General features: G+C 38.2%; 2 protein-coding genes across 4 annotated transcripts; one reads left to right on the top strand and one right to left on the bottom strand.

Annotated features, from left to right (window-relative positions):
* The first annotated feature begins 1,116 nt into the window (after window positions 1-1,116).
* LOC122307538 (phosphatidylinositol/phosphatidylcholine transfer protein SFH9-like) lies at window positions 1,117-8,453 on the top strand. 2 transcript variants are annotated; one of them, XM_043120463.1, is made up of 14 exons: window positions 1,117-1,439; window positions 1,543-1,852; window positions 2,493-2,592; window positions 3,398-3,664; window positions 3,759-3,836; window positions 3,930-4,031; window positions 4,114-4,163; window positions 4,381-4,480; window positions 4,623-4,712; window positions 4,804-4,911; window positions 5,946-6,030; window positions 6,865-7,253; window positions 7,352-7,429; window positions 7,975-8,453. In XM_043120463.1, the coding sequence occupies exons 1-14, from the start codon at window positions 1,433-1,435 to the stop codon at window positions 8,026-8,028; spliced, it is 1,818 nt and encodes a 605-aa protein (XP_042976397.1). In that variant the 5' UTR covers window positions 1,117-1,432; the 3' UTR covers window positions 8,029-8,453. The 2 variants fall into 2 exon arrangements, with proteins under 2 accessions (XP_042976397.1, XP_042976396.1); XM_043120462.1 differs by having other exon boundaries at window positions 1,118-1,852; window positions 7,978-8,453.
* Window positions 8,454-15,631: 7,178 nt separating this feature from the next.
* LOC122307539 (trihelix transcription factor ASIL1) lies at window positions 15,632-19,155 on the bottom strand. 2 transcript variants are annotated; one of them, XM_043120464.1, is made up of 2 exons: window positions 18,132-19,155; window positions 15,632-15,927 (listed from the first exon to the last, which is right to left on the bottom strand). In XM_043120464.1, exon 1 carries the CDS (start codon window positions 19,036-19,038, stop codon window positions 18,148-18,150), a length of 891 nt encoding a protein of 296 aa, XP_042976398.1. In that variant the 5' UTR covers window positions 19,039-19,155; the 3' UTR covers window positions 15,632-15,927; window positions 18,132-18,147. The 2 variants fall into 2 exon arrangements, with proteins under 2 accessions (XP_042976398.1, XP_042976399.1); XM_043120465.1 differs by lacking the exon at window positions 15,632-15,927 and adding an exon at window positions 16,779-17,459.

Genomic DNA, 19,155 nt, shown 5'->3' with positions numbered 1-19,155 from the left:
TATATTAAATATTTAGAGAGTTGAAAGAGAGATAAAAAAAACTTACCGTATGTCTTATGGTACCATAATTAACTAAACTGTCAGCTAATGCATTATCTTCGATTTGATCACAGTTAAAAGTTTTGATACTATAAAGTTTTTTATTTAATAATTAAGAAAGTAACTTTTAGTGAAGTTGTATATTCTTTTAATTTTTTTTATTAATGATTAAGGATATCAAAAAATTATTGAAAAGAAAATAAAACAATAAATTTTAACTAGCGATACACCCAACTATATACGTTGGCCAGCCCGCTAGCACTATCCAAAACATAAGTATCTAATAGGATTTAATGTTAAGAACAGTACTACCATTATGGGAACATCACAAATTGTGAAATTTAGATACCTGGCTATTTTTTACCTAATTATTAAAAATATTTATTATAGAGAATCTTAATCCTAATAACCGGTGGCCTTAATTCAATGAATGCATTCATTTTGCCAACAAAATTCATCAAGGTTTCCCTTATTACTACTAGACCAAGTTTTCTAAATATTATTATACAAATTACAAAATTTAAAGTAAGAAAGACAAGCATATAAAATGAATGCCACGCTATCTATTAATTATTTAATATTACTCAAAATATTACTACTATTTGTATAAATACTACAATATCTACTTTATAATTCTCTCATTCACCAAAAAATTAAATATACACGTGTTCCAAAATATATATCTGAGTAACTATATACTTATAATTAAAAATAACCTTGATATAATATTTTTTTATAATTTTTTATATAATTATGTTTAAAATTAAGGATCTTTCTATAAAGAAAAATAATATTATGTCGCCTAATTTATATCCTCAATTTGATTGCTTTTATATTTTATTTTTAATAATTAAATAAGTGACTATTAATATTAATATACAAATTTATAAATAAGTTTATAAAAATATATTATATAAAGGATTAGGTATTGCTTCTCACCGTACCAGCACCGCCACGGTATCACCTACCTCCACCTGGCAGGGAACAAGTGTGCCGTGACATGGACGTACTCCCTTGAACAAACGAAAAATTGCAGGGGTCAACCCAAATAGCCGGCGTTAATAATATGAAATCTTTTATATACAAAAAGGCTGAAGCGGCCGTTGCACGCTAACGTCTCCTTTCTAACGTCTTTGACAACGACCTGTCCTACGCCTCCTCAGCTCCCCTTCTCTCTCTCTCTCTCAGCTCGATCGTGGGGAATTCTCTGATTCTCCTTTTTGTTCTGTCAGGAAGTTTGTCTTTTGCCATGGGGCATCCGCTGAGAATCTTGACGATTTTCGAAATCTTGAGCTAAAGGCCGACGCAGCTCTTATCCCAATTCTTATCGTTTTTTCTTGTTTACAGCCGATTTTGATCTGGAAATTTGGATTCTGAGAGTATCTTTGACACAATGCCTAGTACATTTATTTATTATTTTGCATGAAATCATGTTTAGATCGAATGAGTTTGGAATATTGAAAAGCTCAGCTCGGTTGCCATTTTGTTTGGTTTTGAATTAAGGAGAAGTAGCTTCCGTTCGAGAAGACGGGATGGGCAAAAGTGGTTGTGATTCCGAGACTGCGTCGGAGGACGAGAGGCGAAGTGTTCGGCGTAGATCTCTGAAGAAAAAGGCAATGAGTGCTTCCACAAATTTCTCGCAATCCCTCAAGAAGCGCGGGAACCGGGCGGTTGCCGATTGCCGATTCGCATCGATCTCGATCCACGATGTCCGGGACCCCAAGGAAGAAGTTTCTGTTAACGCGTTTCGAGATGCATTGCTTGCAAAAGATCTGCTCCCGCCTCGCCACGATGATTACCACACTTTGCTGCGGTAAACGAAAACTAAAATTTTCTATTCATTAGTTCGCGTATCTGAGCATTATTCGAAACATTTTCTAACGATATTATTGTTAATACAGTGGCGCGCTAAATCTTTAGATGTTAAGTCGACTTGAATTTTAAACGCAGTTATCGCTTTGTACATAAGCCTGGGACGCTGTGTATTGTGAGAAATATGGAACTCGAGAACCGTGTGTCGTCAGGAAAAATATAGATTTTGTGCAATTTGCTGGATTATACAGATGCAGAAGTGAACAACCCAGAGGAAACGATAATATTGAGTCTGAATATTGGGAAAAAGCATGTTAACATATTCTTAACCATCTTTCTTTTTCTTTTCTTTTCTTTTTTTTTTCTTTTTTTCGGTAAGTAGCATTCTTAACCATATTGCGTTGCAGTTTTGCTAATGATAACTCTGTCATTAGAATCAAAATATATTAATTGCGTAATTATCCAACACATTGGGGGGCGGTGGGACTGCAGATGCTCCTTGGGATTCTATTAAGTGTTCATCACTGACCAATTATACCGTGTAATTTAGTTTTTCAAACAATAGTTTCTTTGGGCATGCTATGTTCTATCTTCCTGTTTATTCCATTTAATTATAGAAAACCGGAATTTCCCTGCTACAGGTTTCTAAAGGCAAGAAAGTTTGATATGGATAGAACTTTCCATATGTGGGCTGAAATGATTAACTGGAGGAAAGAGAATGGAGTAGATTCTTTTCTACAGGTAAGATATCATCATGGCATCCCTTTCCTCTGCTAGTATTTCTACTGTAATGATAATTTGACGAAATACTTACTACCTTTTTATTATCATTTTACTACTTTTAATGTATTTGAAATTTTTAATTTTTTTATTATTTTCTTTTAAGTATTTTTTTAACATCTTTAAAAAATTAAAAAAATATACAACTTCACTAATAGTCATTTGCTTAACCATCAAGTAAAAAAAAAAAAAATAGAACAAATTAAAAAAAATTAAAAAAAAAAAGTAGTAAAAGGGTAGTAAGTTTATAATTATTCTAATTTGATAAGATGGATTTCTTTTTTTTTTTTTTTATAAGTGATAAGAAGATTTTATTGACAAGTACATAGGAATAGTCCAAAGAGAAAACATCTAAACACAAGCTAGGAGCTAGAATAGAACCAAAGCAAATCATAAAGATTATATCCATTCAATGTAAGAGCTTTAGTCCAAATACACAAAGTACTAAAAAATAACTTCCTAAGTGCTCCTATCGAATGTTCTTTATTTTCAAAGTACCATCAATTCCTTTTTAACCATAAACGCCACATCAAACATAAAGGAATCATTTTCCATGTGACAACAATGCAGCTACTAGAAACCAAAAAAGTCTTCACCAATATCAGGACCCCGAATGGGCTGTTGAGGCTTGTAAATTTGGTCTGGCTTTATTCTTCTTTGTTTGTACAGTTTGAACGTTTTTCCTGGACTGCCTGTTGTGTTAATCGTTTTTTCTCTTTAATCTTTCCGGTTCTAAAAGGTTCTGCATTGGAATGATTTATGTCAGGATTTTGTATATCATGAATATGAAGAAGTTCAGCGTTGGTATCCACATGGTTACCATGGTGTAGACAGAGGGGGCCGACCTGTTTACATTGAAAGGCTTGGCAAAATTGAGCCTAGCAAGCTGATGAATATCACCACGGTGGACCGGTTTTTGAAATATCATGTTCAGGGGTTTGAGAAGGTCTTCAGTCAGAAGTTCCCTGCATGTTCTATTGCTGCCAGGAGACACATAGATTCCACAACAGCAATACTTGATGTGCACGGTCTGGTAATTTCTTAGCTCATCATAATATCATCACGTTCTGTATAATGTATGCGTTTAAACAATGTCATTGCTTCTCATTGCCCTATTTCTTTTCCAGAACTGGGTAAACTTTGGCAAGGTTGCCCATGATCTTGTTACGCGGATGCAGAAAATTGATGGGGATAACTATCCTGAGGTGGTTCAATAATATATGAAATAAAAACAATATGGTATCTGAATTCTTGAAGTTTGCATACGTAAATCGTTTCTGATATTTCGCTTTCTACAGACATTACATCAGATGTTCATTGTTAATGCTGGTAGTGGGTTCAAATTACTATGGAATACAGCAAAAGGTTTTCTAGACCCCAGGACTACAGCAAAGATACATGTATGAGTGCTTATGTTACTTTTTATGTTCCTCGACTTTTGGAGGCCGTATTAATCACAGGCGGATGTCATTGATTCCACAGGTTTTAGGCAACAAATACCAAGACAAGTTGTTAGAGGCAATAGACGCAAGGTCGGGATTCCCCTTGACTTTTACCACCTATCATAAAGTTTGTTTTTTATGTTAAATTACAAGAATCATGCTACAGACACGGACCCATTTCACGGGGAACACACGGACTAGTCACAAAAACTTTATTGTTCATTGCAATGGGTCCGTGTACTAATCATTTCTCAAATTACAAATATAGCGTTTTTGTAACAACAAGCATTTGAGCATTTATGAACAGCCAACTACCAGATTTTCTCGGTGGAAGTTGCTCATGCCAGAATGAAGGCGGGTGTCTTAGATCTGACAAGGGGCCTTGGAGTGATTCAAAAATAATGAAAGTATGTTCCTAATCAGAGGACTGTATAGCACACATAATCATTGATGTTGGAGGAAATCTGAATTTCAAAACTAATCCCCTGACATTTCACGGAGTGTCATGTCTGAAAACTTGATTCATCCCTTGTGTACTTTTATTTGCAGCTGGTTCATGCTGGCGAAGCATTGTTTTCGAGAGGGATTAAAAGATCCTCTGACTTTAATGATTCAGAAGTCAGCTTATCAGCCTCTAAGGTGACCGATAGATATGTTAACATCTCAAACCGTCTCCTATCATCTTATTGTCGTATACCGTGTTGTTACATTATGTTTCTTCTTTTTTCAGGTTGCATGTAGTGAAATAACTTTTGCTTCCTCAGGATTGAACGTGCCGCCAAGTGCTTCTGGCTTCAGGCAGTTGGCACCACGTTGTCACGAAATGAATGTTCTGAAAGTCAGTTTTCTCTGTCCTTACTGGTTTCTTCATTAACCTTCATTGTTTGATCTTTTCTTTGTCCTGACTGCTTTCTGCAACAACCCTCATTATATTGAACCGATCATAGAGTTCTTATTTCAATAACTCCCAAACAAGAGATTACTACGTGAGGCTATTTGTATTGAACACAAAGAACTCCCTTGCTCTTTGGTTCGCTCATGGATTTTCTTTAGTAGCAACTCATTCAACTCGTTGGGTTGAGACATAGCAATCAATGTTGGTTGTTAATGGAAGAGATAAAATGGATTAAGGTTCTTAGAATTCCTGTCCGAATTCTAGTGCTCAAATTTGGAGAGGCAGACAAAATATGTGAGATTTATTACTGTATGAGTAAGTCTCCTGAGCCTCATCAAATCATAAATAACATTATAAGACCCGCATGTTATGTCTATCTTTCTCTAAATCTAAGCTCTAGAACTGGGCCTGTTCCAGATAAAATGCTGTTACTGAAAGACATACACCTTTATCAGTACTTTTTGTCAGCAGAGTACAAATTCAAGGAAGTGACATGTAATTCCTCTCCCATCTGTCTTCCATATATCTACTCGGAGTATAGCCCCTATCTAATTAAATTTCTTTAACTTGTAAACAATTTGATGAACATTTTATGCTGGGAAAGTAAAACAACTTAGGAACTTGGATTTTTGACAATGGAAAAAAATTACCGGTGAGGCAAAAATGGAATGTCAACTGTTTTTATGGAAGGAGTACGTTATATAGAAAACACATGCGCTAACCTATATAAGAGGCATTTAATCCATTTGATCATTTAATTCTTTCCCAGATGGTTTCTGGGATGAAGTAATCCATGCAAATTATTTGTACAAGTTCCACGAGGATTCACTTTCTTATGTGTGCCATTTGATCATTATCACTTGATGTGAATATTGAACTGTGTACACTATTCCCCATGCAAATACATCAAGTCATTTCTAGTAACTCTTCTTTACTTCTCAATAAATAACTCTTTGCTCTGTGCCTATATGTTTCAGCAAAGGTTGGGCGACCCGGCATCTAGCTGCAGCTTAGCTAAACCAGTTGCTTCTGCTGTAAGGCTCGGAAATACTAGTTCAACAAGTAGGTTATCATTCAGCATGTCTTCCACTAGTAAAGACTTCCATTGCTTTTCTTTGGTATTGGTGTACAGCAAATGATATTCATAATTGACTTTTACGGTAATGGTTTTCCATGCCCACTAAAATTTACTTGAGACAGGGTTTAAGCTGTTTCCTACTTTCTGCATTCAGCTGTAAATGTCATGATAAAACAACTCTAGTAAGTAGTGACGTGTCGGGTAACCTCTTCCCTGTTGTCTAAGCTCGCTCAGGACTTGCGGGGCCATTGGGTTTTGTCGGTCTATGGCAAGCTAGATTTTTCTCGAGTCCATCCGCATTTTTGGGCTAGGCTGTCAGCTGAAGTTCTTTAATTAGGAGAATAGAGAATTCGTTGTTGAATAGTTTCATGTGTACCATAAACGGATACCAAAGCATTAAAGATTTTTCTTCAAATCGTACCTATAGGTAGCATGGGACATTGCCCATACATAATCCTGTGAAGGAAGCTTAATGAAAGAGTAGCATGTACTTACAACAAAAGGAGTGACTGTCCTGTAATTAAATGAGCCAGATCAAGAATACGGTTTTTGTGTGTTGCATTTGATGCAACTTAGTAAATATGCAAATTTCATTTAGTTTCTTCATGGACCTCGATCTAATGGCTGGGACAAAGTGCTAATGAAGTTAGAGGTTGTCATTATAGCATAAGTTGGTTTATTTAGTATGAAGGATGACTCTCGTCATTTTTTGTCTCTCTTTTCCTCGGTGCAGAAATTTATATATAGATCTTGTCTTACAACACTTGTTATTGCAATGAGCTTTTACATGCTCTTAGTTAGCTTGGTGCTTGTGACAGGTGATCCAACCAACAACAGTACCCATAGAAAGCCGTTGAAGAAGTTCATTCCCTATTTAACAAATTTAATGTTTCATGTCACATTGAAGACGTTAGCATGTGTATATCTAGTACTACCTGGGTTGAGAAGAGTTTTTGCAGTTCGGCATCCAGACGAACAGTTAGTAACACATAGCAAGCCCCATTTTGCTGATTCAAGATCTCAAGAGCAGCTCAATTCACTTTTAATCAAAGAGGATCCGCTCTGGCAAAGGCTGCAACATTTAGAAAAATTGGTAAATGAGCTGGCTGACAAACCTACAAAAATTCCTCCAGAGAAGGAGGATATGCTTCAGGAATCCTTAATTCGTATTAAATCAATTGAATATGACTTGCAGAAGACAAAGAAAGTAAAATACCCTTCTCTCAGTCACGAGTAATTTTGAAGAATATAGGTCCTGCGCAAGAAATTTTTCTTGTGCTGATTGTATTTTGTCATTGTTTGCAGGCACTGCTTGCAACTGCATCAAAGCAAGTGGAGCTTGCTGACTCACTGGAAAGTTTAAAGGTGACCAGCTTAACGCGGGTATGTTCCTATTGCCATAGAAAAAGAAAAGTGAGAGTACTATTTTCATGAGTAGAAAACAAGTTAATGTCCTTGAACTTCAAGAAAGTTGAACTTCTCAATGTTAAACTTACTTGAAGTTCAAATTGAACTTCAAAATGTTACTTAAATCTGAATCTTTACCTATCAAAAAAACAAAATCTGTATCTTAATATAATGGATAAGCTTTGGGAAGCTGTTCATCAATGGTTTGATGCCTTGTATACGTACGGGATAAGAAAGCCTTTTGAAATATACAATTTTTTTCTTTCATCTAAGGCCCAAATTATTATTTTTAGGGCCAGCGTAACAGCGTTGAAAACATAATTTGACTTGAGCTGGTATTTTTACTGGGTTTTAGACTTTTATTTTAATTTTTATCCGTTTGTTGAAATCAATTTTCATAGATCTGCAGGAGTTGATGTATCCTGTTCTTACCAACACTTGATTTGATTACATCGTTGAATGCTTGTTCAAATAACCGGATGACATGCGCATGCTGATAAGATTTTGTTTTGCAAAAATAGCAGGGGACAAGCTCTTGTTGGCGAAGAAATAAACCTTATACGCCAGGAAGATGAATAAATTGTTTCGGGCCACAGCTTTGCCGAAGCTGCTGCTCCCTATTGACTCTCAAAATTGCAGTAACTTCCGCTGAGTTCAGTCGGCAGACTCGAAGGTTCTCATTTTAGGTGACTGTCACTTCTAACATTTTTTAGGCAAGCCACTCTCTCTCTCTCTCATTTCCAACTTTCTCAGATTTCTTTGAATGTAGTTATCCACCAAGCAGAGAAAACAGCAAAGCCATTGAATCCAGTTCTCTTAAGATAGACATAGGCATTCATGTACATAATACTTCATACAAATATATTACTCTGTACTGGTATACAATGTGATACTGATACTTGACTAACTTGTATTCAACACCAGCTGCACATTTACAAAAGCAGAGGCTGTGCGCCCCCAGCACCTTTCATTGAAAGATTTCCCTTTTGACTTTAGTAAACCTGCTTTGTCTTGGAATTCTAATGAATGGTGTTTAAGAAATGATTCGTTTTAATAACCGTGTGGATTATTTATTTATTTACTATCGTTAATATGGTTTTTTTATGCCCAAAAATTGGCCCCCGGGGGGGGGGGGGGTGTGTGTTGGTTCTTTTGAGGGAAGGCTCCTTCCTCCCATACCACCTTCCCTTTCCTTTCTCGTCACTCCCCTCCTCCCCCGCATGGCTGTCATTTTCTGGTTGTTTCAATGACAAAGCCCTTTGCAAATCAGTTGGTTTGCAAATTGAGGGCAACATATTTTTCAGGTATATACGACGTGTTTAGAAACCGTATTTTGCGAGCATAATTTCTACTTAAATCTGTATAATTTAACCAATTTTACTATTCAATCATCATCACAATATTTTGTGATACCCCCATATTGAGTAATGAGGATAGATAGCATATAACATCCCAAATTGCTTAGGAGAAATAAGTTCTTGCTCCTTATAATGGCTTCAATTAGATTCCAATTATATCACTGACTAGTTCTTTTGCAGTAAAATACAAATGTAGCTTGGAGCTCCCTTGAAGCAAGGAATAAACGAGTCACCATATCCCTCTACCCAAAAACACCTACCACTTTTAGCATTATAGTATAATTGCTAAAATATAATTTATAGTCCCACCTAACAAATAAACACAAAATGCACTATTTGCTTTAAAAAGACTAATAAAGAGAAAACTCAGGTTGCTGACATATAGTTCAAGATCAGCATTCTGGACAGTTAAATATACAAACTTGATTGAAGTTTTCTTTTATTTTCTCTCCGTACAACTCTTTCATGCATACCCGTAATGTCACCTCTAGCATTACTAGCCGGAGTTGACTCCCTCATTTCATGTCGTTTTTATTTTTTGTATCATTTTCTAGTCATTTTTTCTTTCACCTCATGGAGTGTGAAAGGCATTTCACAGTAGAGGCAAAATATTTCACTTTCTCATTGGAGGTTGGTAGTAGTGTTCACATCATTGAAAGAGGTAGAAGATTGGTTACGTCTATCATCGTAAATAGGGTGTTGGCTACATGGGTGGTACAGATGGTGGAGGAAGGGTTAGCCTCTCATCGACGTGATCATTTCTTTAGGAAAACAAGGATGGGAAATGGAGTCCTTACCATTCAACAACACGTTAACTCCGAGGGTTGTTTCTTGCACTTGGCAGAGCTCGAGAATGAAAGGAAGAGAGGAGAGGCTTGGTGATTGTCCCTGAAGGTTTGAAGGGCAGTGGCTAGGAGGATTTTGCTTACCACCTTGGCAAAGTTGCTGGCTATTGAAAGAGAAGGGAGACAACGTGGGACATGGAGGCAGAGAGATTTCTTCCTCCAAAGGCGCCACCTACGCCTCGAGTCTAAGCTTGCTAGCAAGGAATGACTCTATTGTGGTGGCAAATAGGGCTCAGGCAAATGGTACACAACTTGATAGCGTAGGAAATCACAACAACAGACCTACCACTGATATGGGTGGTAGGGGAGCCTATGTCACTGGTACAAGGTTGGGTTATATAGAAGGGGCGTTGTGGGTGGTCGAAGGCCATCTATCAAGTTTATATGAGGAGATCTTTGCACTGATGAGGAAAGTGGATTTGGGCTTCAGTGAGGTTATGGGCCAAGACAGTGGGTTTGTGCAGATTTAAGCAGTTGTGAAGAAGGGAGAGCTAGCTGGACCAAGCCTACACAGGAAGGGGCCTAATCATCAATGCAAAGACCCTTCTAGGGCCCGAGCCTCTTCCTCCTCAGGCTCAAGTGCCCCAAACCTGCCGTCTACCCTGCCGACATCACAGAAAAAGTCACCAGCCCCTATCGACCCTACCGGCACAAACAGTGGGCTACTAAAGGACACAACGATGATGGTGCTCTTAGGTTTGGCCCAAAATGAAGCTGCCACCTATTCTCAGACCACCGGAAGCTCATTGTTGACACAGAGTGGGGCTATTCATCTCAGAAGTCCCCACAACATGTAACTTGGACCACCTCTCAGCCTTTGAGGGAGTAAACAAGACCCCCACTGTCCAAGTCCACATTGGTCACCTCTTAGTCGAAGCCCTTGCTGGTCACCAACCCTTACGATCTCTAGAGGCTCCCTTTAGGACCCAAGATCCTCTTCCAATAGCAGCAGCAACCATGGGCTCAAGACCCTCTCCCAAGGGACCATTCAAGATGGCAGCATCTGAGATCCCTTCTAAGAAGGTTCTATGCACAGTGGAAGAATAAGAGGAGTCTGTTTCTAAAGATAAGGCTCTCTCGAATGACGAGGCTTCAAGTGGGTGACATTTATACTTGGCTTGCAAAGCGTCCAAAGACATTGCTCCCTTTTCTAAACTGGGGGACCTTGGAGACGATCCCAATCATGTTTATTCTCTGCCTCCAGCGCTTTTGTCGATTGATCCACAGTCAGACTAGGTATTGAAGAAGGTTGATGAAATCCAGCATTGCATAGGGATCTCCCATGAATGATTCAAGGATCAATTTACAGTGTTACTTAAGGCCATCAAAGTAGAAAGTAGGACAGTCCCTCATAACTAGATCTGCCTCTAAAAAAAAAAAAAGAGCTTAAGAGGCTATCTTGTTCCATAAATTATGAAACAAAGGAAGGAAGCGCTAGCAGGGGGAGGTTTATTGACAAAGCGAACCTAGGCGATCCATGAAGCCCAAAATCCTTTCATGAAATATTCGAGGTTTGAATAACTCGAACAAATGCCTTAGAGTGAAGAACTTATTACAAGATTGGAAGGCAAACATTATTTGTTTTCAGGAGACTAAATTGAAGTACATTGACAGGAAGATTATAAGTAGTTTATGGAGTTGTCCTTATGCGGGATGGACTGACCTTACTTCAAATGGCGCTTCAGGGGGCATCATAGTGATATGGGACAAGAGGGTAGTTGGTTTGGTGGAGTTTATTGGAGAGTTTACGGTAGCACGTTCTTTCACAAGTTTAGATGATGGTTTCGGGTGAGGATTTGCAAGAGTTTAAGGGCCTAACGACAACAACTTCTTTGGGATGAGATCGCTGGTTTGTGTGCCTGGTGAGATGGTATGTGGTGCATCAGAGGTGATTTCAACATCAATCGGTTTTTGAGCGAAAGGTCGAGAATTTCTAACTCGGGGTCAGCCATGACTGACTTTTCAACTTTATTTTTCAAGCAAGACTTGATAGACCTAGCTGTAGCTGGGGTCTACTACACTTGGTCTAATGGGAGGGCATGGTCTAGGCTGGATAGATTCATTGTTTTTCTTGGAAGGCACACTTACCTAACCTATGCCAAAAATGCCTCCCCAAGCTTTGCCCAAACCACTTTCCACTCTTACTGGACTGCAAGGGCCTACATGAGGAGCGAAGATACTTTAAATTTGAAAATATGTGGTTAAAAGTGGATGGGTTCATGGATAAAATTAGATCGTGGTGGTCCTCCTATTAGATCTCTGGTACTCCCAGATTCATTTTAGCCTGGAAACTTAAAACTTTGAAAAATGACATGAGAAAATGGAATACGGAAGTCTTGGGAATTTAAATGACCAAAGGTATAACCTTTTTCAAAAACTGCAATGTTTTGAGGAAAAATGGACTAGGGCCCTTCCGATTGATGAGAAGGCAAGGAAAATGGTCGTAGAAGCTAAACTGGAAAAAATCACACTCATAGAGGAGATATCCTAGAGACAAAAATCTCAGGTCCTTTGATTAAAGGAATGGGATAAGAGCACAAAATTTTTCCATCAAGTAGCTAATTCCCATTGAAGAACCAACGTCATCAAGGTTCTTCATTTGGAAGGGAGTATTCTTTCAGACAAAGTAGCCATAAGGGATCACATTGTCCACTATTATGACCAACTTCTAAAAGAGCAACACCCTTGGCAACCCAAGGTCGATAGACTGATTTTCAATTCCATTGATCCATCAAGTGCAATTTGGTTGGAGAGACTGTTTGAAGAGGAGGATGTGCTTAAAGTGTTAAAGGGGATAGAAAAAAAAAATAGCCTCGGGCCAGATGGTTTCACAATGGCTTTCTTCCAGGCTAGTTGAGACATTGTCAAAGAGGACATCATGAAGGTATTTCTCGAATTTCACTCATTTATGAAATTTGAAAAAAGCCTTAATGCTTTATTTATTGCCCTTATTTTGAAAATGGCAAGGTTGATGGAGGTGCAAGATTTTCATCCCATATGGTAAGTGGGGTTTACAAAATCATCTCCAAAGTGCTAACCTAGTGGTTGAGCGCAGTCATAAGAAAGATCATCTCAAAGTCCCAAAACGCCTTTGTAAAATGAAGACAAATACTAGACTCGGTCCTCATTGCTAATGAATGCTTGGAGAGTAAAGTCAAAGCCAACATTCCATATATCTTATGCAAATTGGATATGAAGAAAGCTTTTAATCATGTAAATTGGGATTTCTTGGTGTGTATACTTGGTAAGTACGACTTTAGGGAAAGGTGGTGCCACTTAGGGGTATAACCAGTCTGGTTCGATCTGGTTTTAGACATATTTAAAATCAAACCAATATATTCCGATTTTGAAATTTGAAGAATTGATACCGCACTGGTTACACCTCTAAATCGATAATTCCAGTTTTACTAATTCCAATTCGATTCAATCCAATTGTTCAGTGATTATATAGTATATATAATATAGTATATAATAATATAATGATAATATATTTTAGCATATGATAATATATATTATAATTGAATTATAGACTATAGTGATATATTATAATGTATAATATAGTGATATATTATAGTATATTATAATATATAGTGATATAGTATTAGTATAACTATTAATTTAATAGACTATAGTGATATAGAATTTTAAAATTATATTAATTAGTAATTTATCATATAATACAAAATTATTTTATATATAATATATATAAGTATAAATATAATATAAAAAATGTTTTATACAATATAAAAAATCAAAATATACATATGAACTAGTTCGGTCTAGTGTTAGAAAAAGGAAAACCAGAATCGGACCGATTTTGACCGATTTTGAGAATTAAATCAATACCGAACCAAACCCGATACTGAACCCAACCCACCGATTTGGTCTGATCCAGTCCGATCTAGTTTACTAGTTTTTTTTTTTTAACCCCTAATACCATTGGATGAAGCATTGCATCACTATAGACTACAATCAGATTCTCTGTTTTGGTTAATGACACTCCCGAAGGCTTCTTCAATAGCTCTCGAGAGGGGACCCTTTATCTCCTCTTCTTTTCATTTTAGTAATGGATGTACTCACAATGTTGAATGGAATGACGGATAGGGGTTTCATCTCGGGTCTCTCAGTAAGTGGCTCCACACATGGTAATCTATTAACCTCTCATCTACTTTTTGCTAATGATATGCTAATTTTTTATTTTTTATTTTTTAAGCCAAATCCCAATCAAATTTGCTCCCTAAGAGCCCTCTTACTCTGCTTTGAAGTTATCTCTGGTCTCAAGGTAAATCTATCAAAATCTAAAATCGTTCAAGTCAGCTCAGTTAATAACTTAGCAACTTGGCTACTTTTTGGACTGTAATGTGTCATCCTTGCCTATGAAGTATCTTGGTCCCTCTTTGGGAGCCCCTCATAAATCCAAGGCAATGTGGGATGTGATTATTAAGAAAATTGAGCACAGACTAGTGGGCTGGAAGAAGCTTTACTTGTCCAAAGGCGACAGAATCACTCTAATTAAGATAACGCTCTCCAATCTCCCCTCACATACTTTCTATCTTTATTTATCTTGCCTATAAGTGTGGCACATAGACTGGAGAAGACTGTTCTTGATTTCCTATGGGGCAATATTAAGGATGTGAAAAAATTATATTTGATCAAGTAGGATAAGGTATGCACACCTTTGTCCAACAACGGATTAGGCATTCGTAATTTGAGAACTTTCAACAAGGTTCTCCTAGGAAAATGGTTATGGCAGTTTCACAGGGAAAGAGATGCTATTTGGAGGAAAATTATCGACGCTAAATATGAGAGAATTATGAGAGATTGGTGCTCTGATGAAGTAAGAGGGACCTACGGTGTGTGTGTGTGTGGAAATTTATTCGCAATGGCTGGGCAAACTTTCTTGCTAATTTCAAGTTTGAAGTGGGTAGGGGGGCACACAAGTCAGATTTTTTCACGACACTTGGTGTTGCAATATTGCTTCGAAGATCACTTTTTCCTCCCTATTTAAGATCGCATTCAATAAGGGCACTGCAGTTGCTTATAATATGGCCCTCTCCTCTGACTCCACTCAATTATCAGTAAGATTTATTAGAGCGACACATGACTGGGAAATAGGAGATACTGCTGATTTTTACAATGCGTTATATGTGCTGAACTTCCATGCAGATGGAGATGATCGTTTACTTTGGTTATCTACAAGGAACAAGAACTTCTTACCCCCCCCCCCCCCCCCCCCCCCCCAAAAAAAAGCATGAACTGCATATGGAGGAGTAAGGCTTCCCTTAAAGTGACTTTTTTTGTTTGGCTAGCATCTCACGAGAGAATTCTAACTATCAATAAGCTGAGAAGGCGCAGCCTCTACTTAACAAATTGGTACTTCATGTGCAAACATGACAGTAAGTCAACGGATCACCTACTTCTTATTTGCGAAGTAGTTAAGATTTTATGGGACAAAATTTTCAGAAGTTTTTGATATGGCATGAGCAATACCTAGAAGGGTGATAAAGTCATTGGCATGCTGGAGAGGAATTTAGGGCAATGGGCAGATCGAGGCTATTTGAAAGATGGTGCCTCTTTGCCTAATGTGGCACACATGGAACGAGAAGAATAGTCATTTCAAGGACAACAAACACACATCGACAGGGTTTAGAGAGTGTTTTTTTATCATGACTTGCTACTTTGGGCTTCTTCTATTGTATTAAATAGAACTTCTTTTAATGACTTCTACACTACTTTTTGCAACACTTAGGTTGTGTTTAGACTTTTGTATACTCTTTGTGTAATCGAGTCTTGCCTATTTACGTTGATTAATAATATCTTTTCTTACTTAAAAAAAAAAACAAAAAAAAACCAAAAACAAAAAAAAAAAAAAAATTGACAAACTCATTTGATGCAATTGTAAATTCTCATGTGTACTATATTGCATACAAACATAAATTCCATCATTTTTCTCTTCCTTTTTTATTAGCATCGAGTGTCCGAGAATAAAACCTCAACTAATCTCGAAGGTACATGAGCTTTTGGCAACGAATTGCCTGCAAGTACACCTCGAGTAATTCTAAAAGAAATTCACATAATCACATGGTCCTTAGAAATTATTTGCACTAAAAATGATTAAAACCTTAGACTTGAGGGAGTATACCACTAAGACTTACAAAAGGAAAAAAAAAAAAGTATATCACTAAGACCAAGGCGCTTAACCCTTGAGATACCTCTGCAATTAATTATTTCCATTTCTCATCTGTCTTCGGCTGGCTCAGAGTTTAAAGGACTGCAATGATAATGATGATGACGACGATTATGATGACGTTAAACCACTAATAGCCATTACAATGGAAATGCAACGCGAAACAGCTGTGTAAATCAAATGCTTCAAAGAAATGAAGGAATGTCGAATTGGAAGGATCATCGTAAAACAAACCAATAGAGTACTCCAAGTTCTACATGTTTAAATAATTTCAACACATCTGGAGAAGTTCTTTCAGGTAAGGTGGTGTTTTTTTTTAAGTACAAAACTTACCAAAGGGCCAAAGGCAGTGAAGTATACTTTAGCTAGAGAAGGAATCAACTAAACTCAAAATTCATACATAGCTTGATCAAACTTCAAACACGTTGTTATTGTCAAACTCTGCTTTCTTATGATAGAATCGCCAGGATGTCTACTGGCAACAAATTTTGATATCAAGCAAACTCTCCAGTGGAAACTAAACACTTGTTTGGTATTTCAACCAATACGAGTAAATTGATCAAGATTTAATCTCCAAAACCTACGCCCAAGATATCTTTACAGCTAGGGTCTTTCATTGGTAATATCTTTTCCGCTAGGGTTTTTCGTTCATAATATCTGAATGCATCCTAATGATGCCATTAGCAGATATTTTCCATACTGAAATAATGAATATTATTTCATCATAAACAGGCTAAAAAAACAACTTTTTTATCATACAATTTCTGTAAGACAATCCAAAAAAGGTATAAAAAAAAGGGGGGGCAGGAACTTCCATGACGACAGAAAGAAGAGCTAGCAGAATTGATTGGTGACACAAGGACTGACAGCAAATCACATATACCTAGAACAGAAGTAGATCCAAAAAGCACCAAACTTCAAAGCCCGGGGAGATGTCTTCGAAATGAGCTTAGCATGAATTCAAGACAATTCGGGTCCATACAAACGATACAAATGATAACTTTGGCTAATAAGTAGGTTCAAAGTGTCCCACTTTGCCTATATTTAATAAAATTCCTATTTACTGATAAAAATAGAAAGTAGGTTCAAAACTTCAAAGCAAGTGAAGTCACAACTACTGAGGACCTTCTTTGATACCTCCTCTTCAAGCTTTGACATAAAACTCAGCTAGAAACTTCAAAGTTTATAGAGTAAAGTGATAGATGAGATAGGATAAGAACATAAACACACAGTGAACTTCTAAATGCAAATGCATATTCAATGAAAGATAGAGCAAATGTTCAATATATGTGTGTGTGTGATTTTGTAACGCCCCAATGAAAAGCCCAAACCACATGGCCTATATTCCAAAATGACTAGTCAATGATACAATGGCAGCTCCATTAGAACATTATAAAGAGCACAACTAATCATTCTCAAGTAATATGGGATCACATACACCTCCTACCATTATCCTTATCATATGGGGTATTACAATCTACCCCTTCTTAAATTCCCGACGTCGTCGTCGGGCCTGTTCGTTGTAAGTGGCACAACTCAAGTCCCATATTTCTGGTTGGGATAGGCTCTAATACCATTTGTAACGTCGCACCAATAGAAGGCTCAAACCACATGGCCTATACTCCAAAAAGACTAGTCAATAATACAATTCGGACCAGATTGGAACATTATAAAGAGCAAGAACTTCTCCTTCCCAAACAATGTAGAATCTCATACACCACCTACCCTTATTCTTATCATATAGGGTATCACAGATTTGCAATAAGAACAAGTACCAAGCAAAAAGAAAAGGTTAAGCGTTTACACTAACCAATTATATGGTTCACAACAAGGCCAAAGATGAATACCCAAAGGAGGAAAATATATATATATATATATATGGACGTTCCAACCAATACCAGATGGTTTGTAGACATTAGAACATCACAGAAAGTAGGACACTTTAAATCTCTGTCCCATAAACATCACAGATCGAAACAATATTTTCTGGAAAATAACAACACAAGCTACGAAGTACGAGAAAATTTGGCTCATTCATTATTGACGAAGCACTACACACTTGGATCACCAAACGAATGTGCGTTAAAGAAGTAGAACCAAAAAAACATACAAATTGCTTATTTAAAAGGAGAAATTATTGCACAAAGCCAAAAAAAATTCAGCTTTAGTTTACGTCACGACTATACAAACGTGTTACTGAACCTAAAGCAAAATCTTAAAGCTAAGAAATTCTTAACAACTATGCAGTAACCGGAAAAGAAGATAATTCATGAAGAACGTTATCGAACCTTCGAATTTGAAGCTCTACGGCGAGCCAAAGGTCCTCTCAATGGAATCAACGATCCTCTGCTGAGACTCGAGAATCAACTCCATCCGCTTGTTCTCCATCTCCATCCTAAACCTTTCCGAGTCCTTCATCATCTTCATCTTCATATTCTCCATCCCAATAAACCTCCCCGCAAACGCCCTTATCTCGGCCGCCAACTCCGATACCAGCCCTCTCCCCTCCTCCTCCTCCTCCTCCTCCTCCTCCGGATCATCATCATTGCCCACCAACTCCTCCCTACGCCTCTTCGCTACCGGCTCCCCAAAAATTCCGGAAACACACCCCCTTTTCCCGGTGGCATCGCCATCGCCTCCAATGGCAGCAAATCTATTCACAATTGTCGGTCGACGGAGTATGTAGTCGATACTCCGAGACCTGCCATGACAATCGTAATCCTCCTCGTCAAAACCCCCTTCTTCTTTGGCGTCATTGTCGTCGTCGTCGTCGCCGTAATCAGACTCATTATGTGGTGGTGGTACAAGAGAGATGGGAAGGGCGGAGATGGGAGGGAGAGGCCCGCGGTCGAGGGAGTCCATGTGGTGGAAGTAGGGCCAGGAGGAGGAGGACGAGGGAGTAGGTAGGCGCTGTTTCTCCGAGCGTAAGCGCTGGCGGAGCTTCTCCATCTTGTGGCGGCACTGGAGTGCAGACTTGGAGGAGGGTTCGGTGTGGTCGTAGCCACAGCGGGCGGCGACGGTGACGGCGACCTCCTCCCACTGTGAGGACTTGAGCTGGCCGCGCTTGAGGGAGTACCATTTCTCCTGGTAGGCCTGGATGAGGTGGAGGGTCTCCTCGTGGGTCCACGGGAGGGGCTGGGGCTTCTTAGAAGCGGTGTTCGGAGAGGGGCCGGTGCCGGTGCCGGTGCCGGCCATGGATGTATAAAAATCTTTTTTTTCTTTTTTTGTCGAAGAGTTTGGAGAGAACCTTCGGGTGAAGAGGTTAGGGTTTTGAGAGAGAGAGAGAGAGAGAGAGAGAGAGGGGGGGGGGGG

The sequence above is a fragment of the Carya illinoinensis genome, chromosome 4 (assembly GCF_018687715.1).
Source record: "Carya illinoinensis cultivar Pawnee chromosome 4, C.illinoinensisPawnee_v1, whole genome shotgun sequence".
Lineage (NCBI taxonomy): Eukaryota > Viridiplantae > Streptophyta > Magnoliopsida > Fagales > Juglandaceae > Carya > Carya illinoinensis.
Note: the sequence above shows the minus strand (reverse complement) of the source record. Positions and strands in the feature narration are given on the sequence as shown.

Excerpts from the sequence above, each read along its gene's own strand:
- LOC122307538 (XM_043120463.1), top strand. Across the intron at positions 4,713-4,803 it reads TCAGCTTATCAGCCTCTAAG|GTTGCATGTAGTGAAATAAC; the intron begins GTGACCGATAGA and ends TTCTTTTTTCAG. Across the intron at positions 4,912-5,945 it reads ACGAAATGAATGTTCTGAAA|CAAAGGTTGGGCGACCCGGC; the intron begins GTCAGTTTTCTC and ends TATATGTTTCAG.
- LOC122307539 (XM_043120464.1), bottom strand. The coding sequence starts at position 19,038 with ATGGCCGGCACCGGCACCGGCACCGGCCCCTCTCCGAACACCGCTTCT.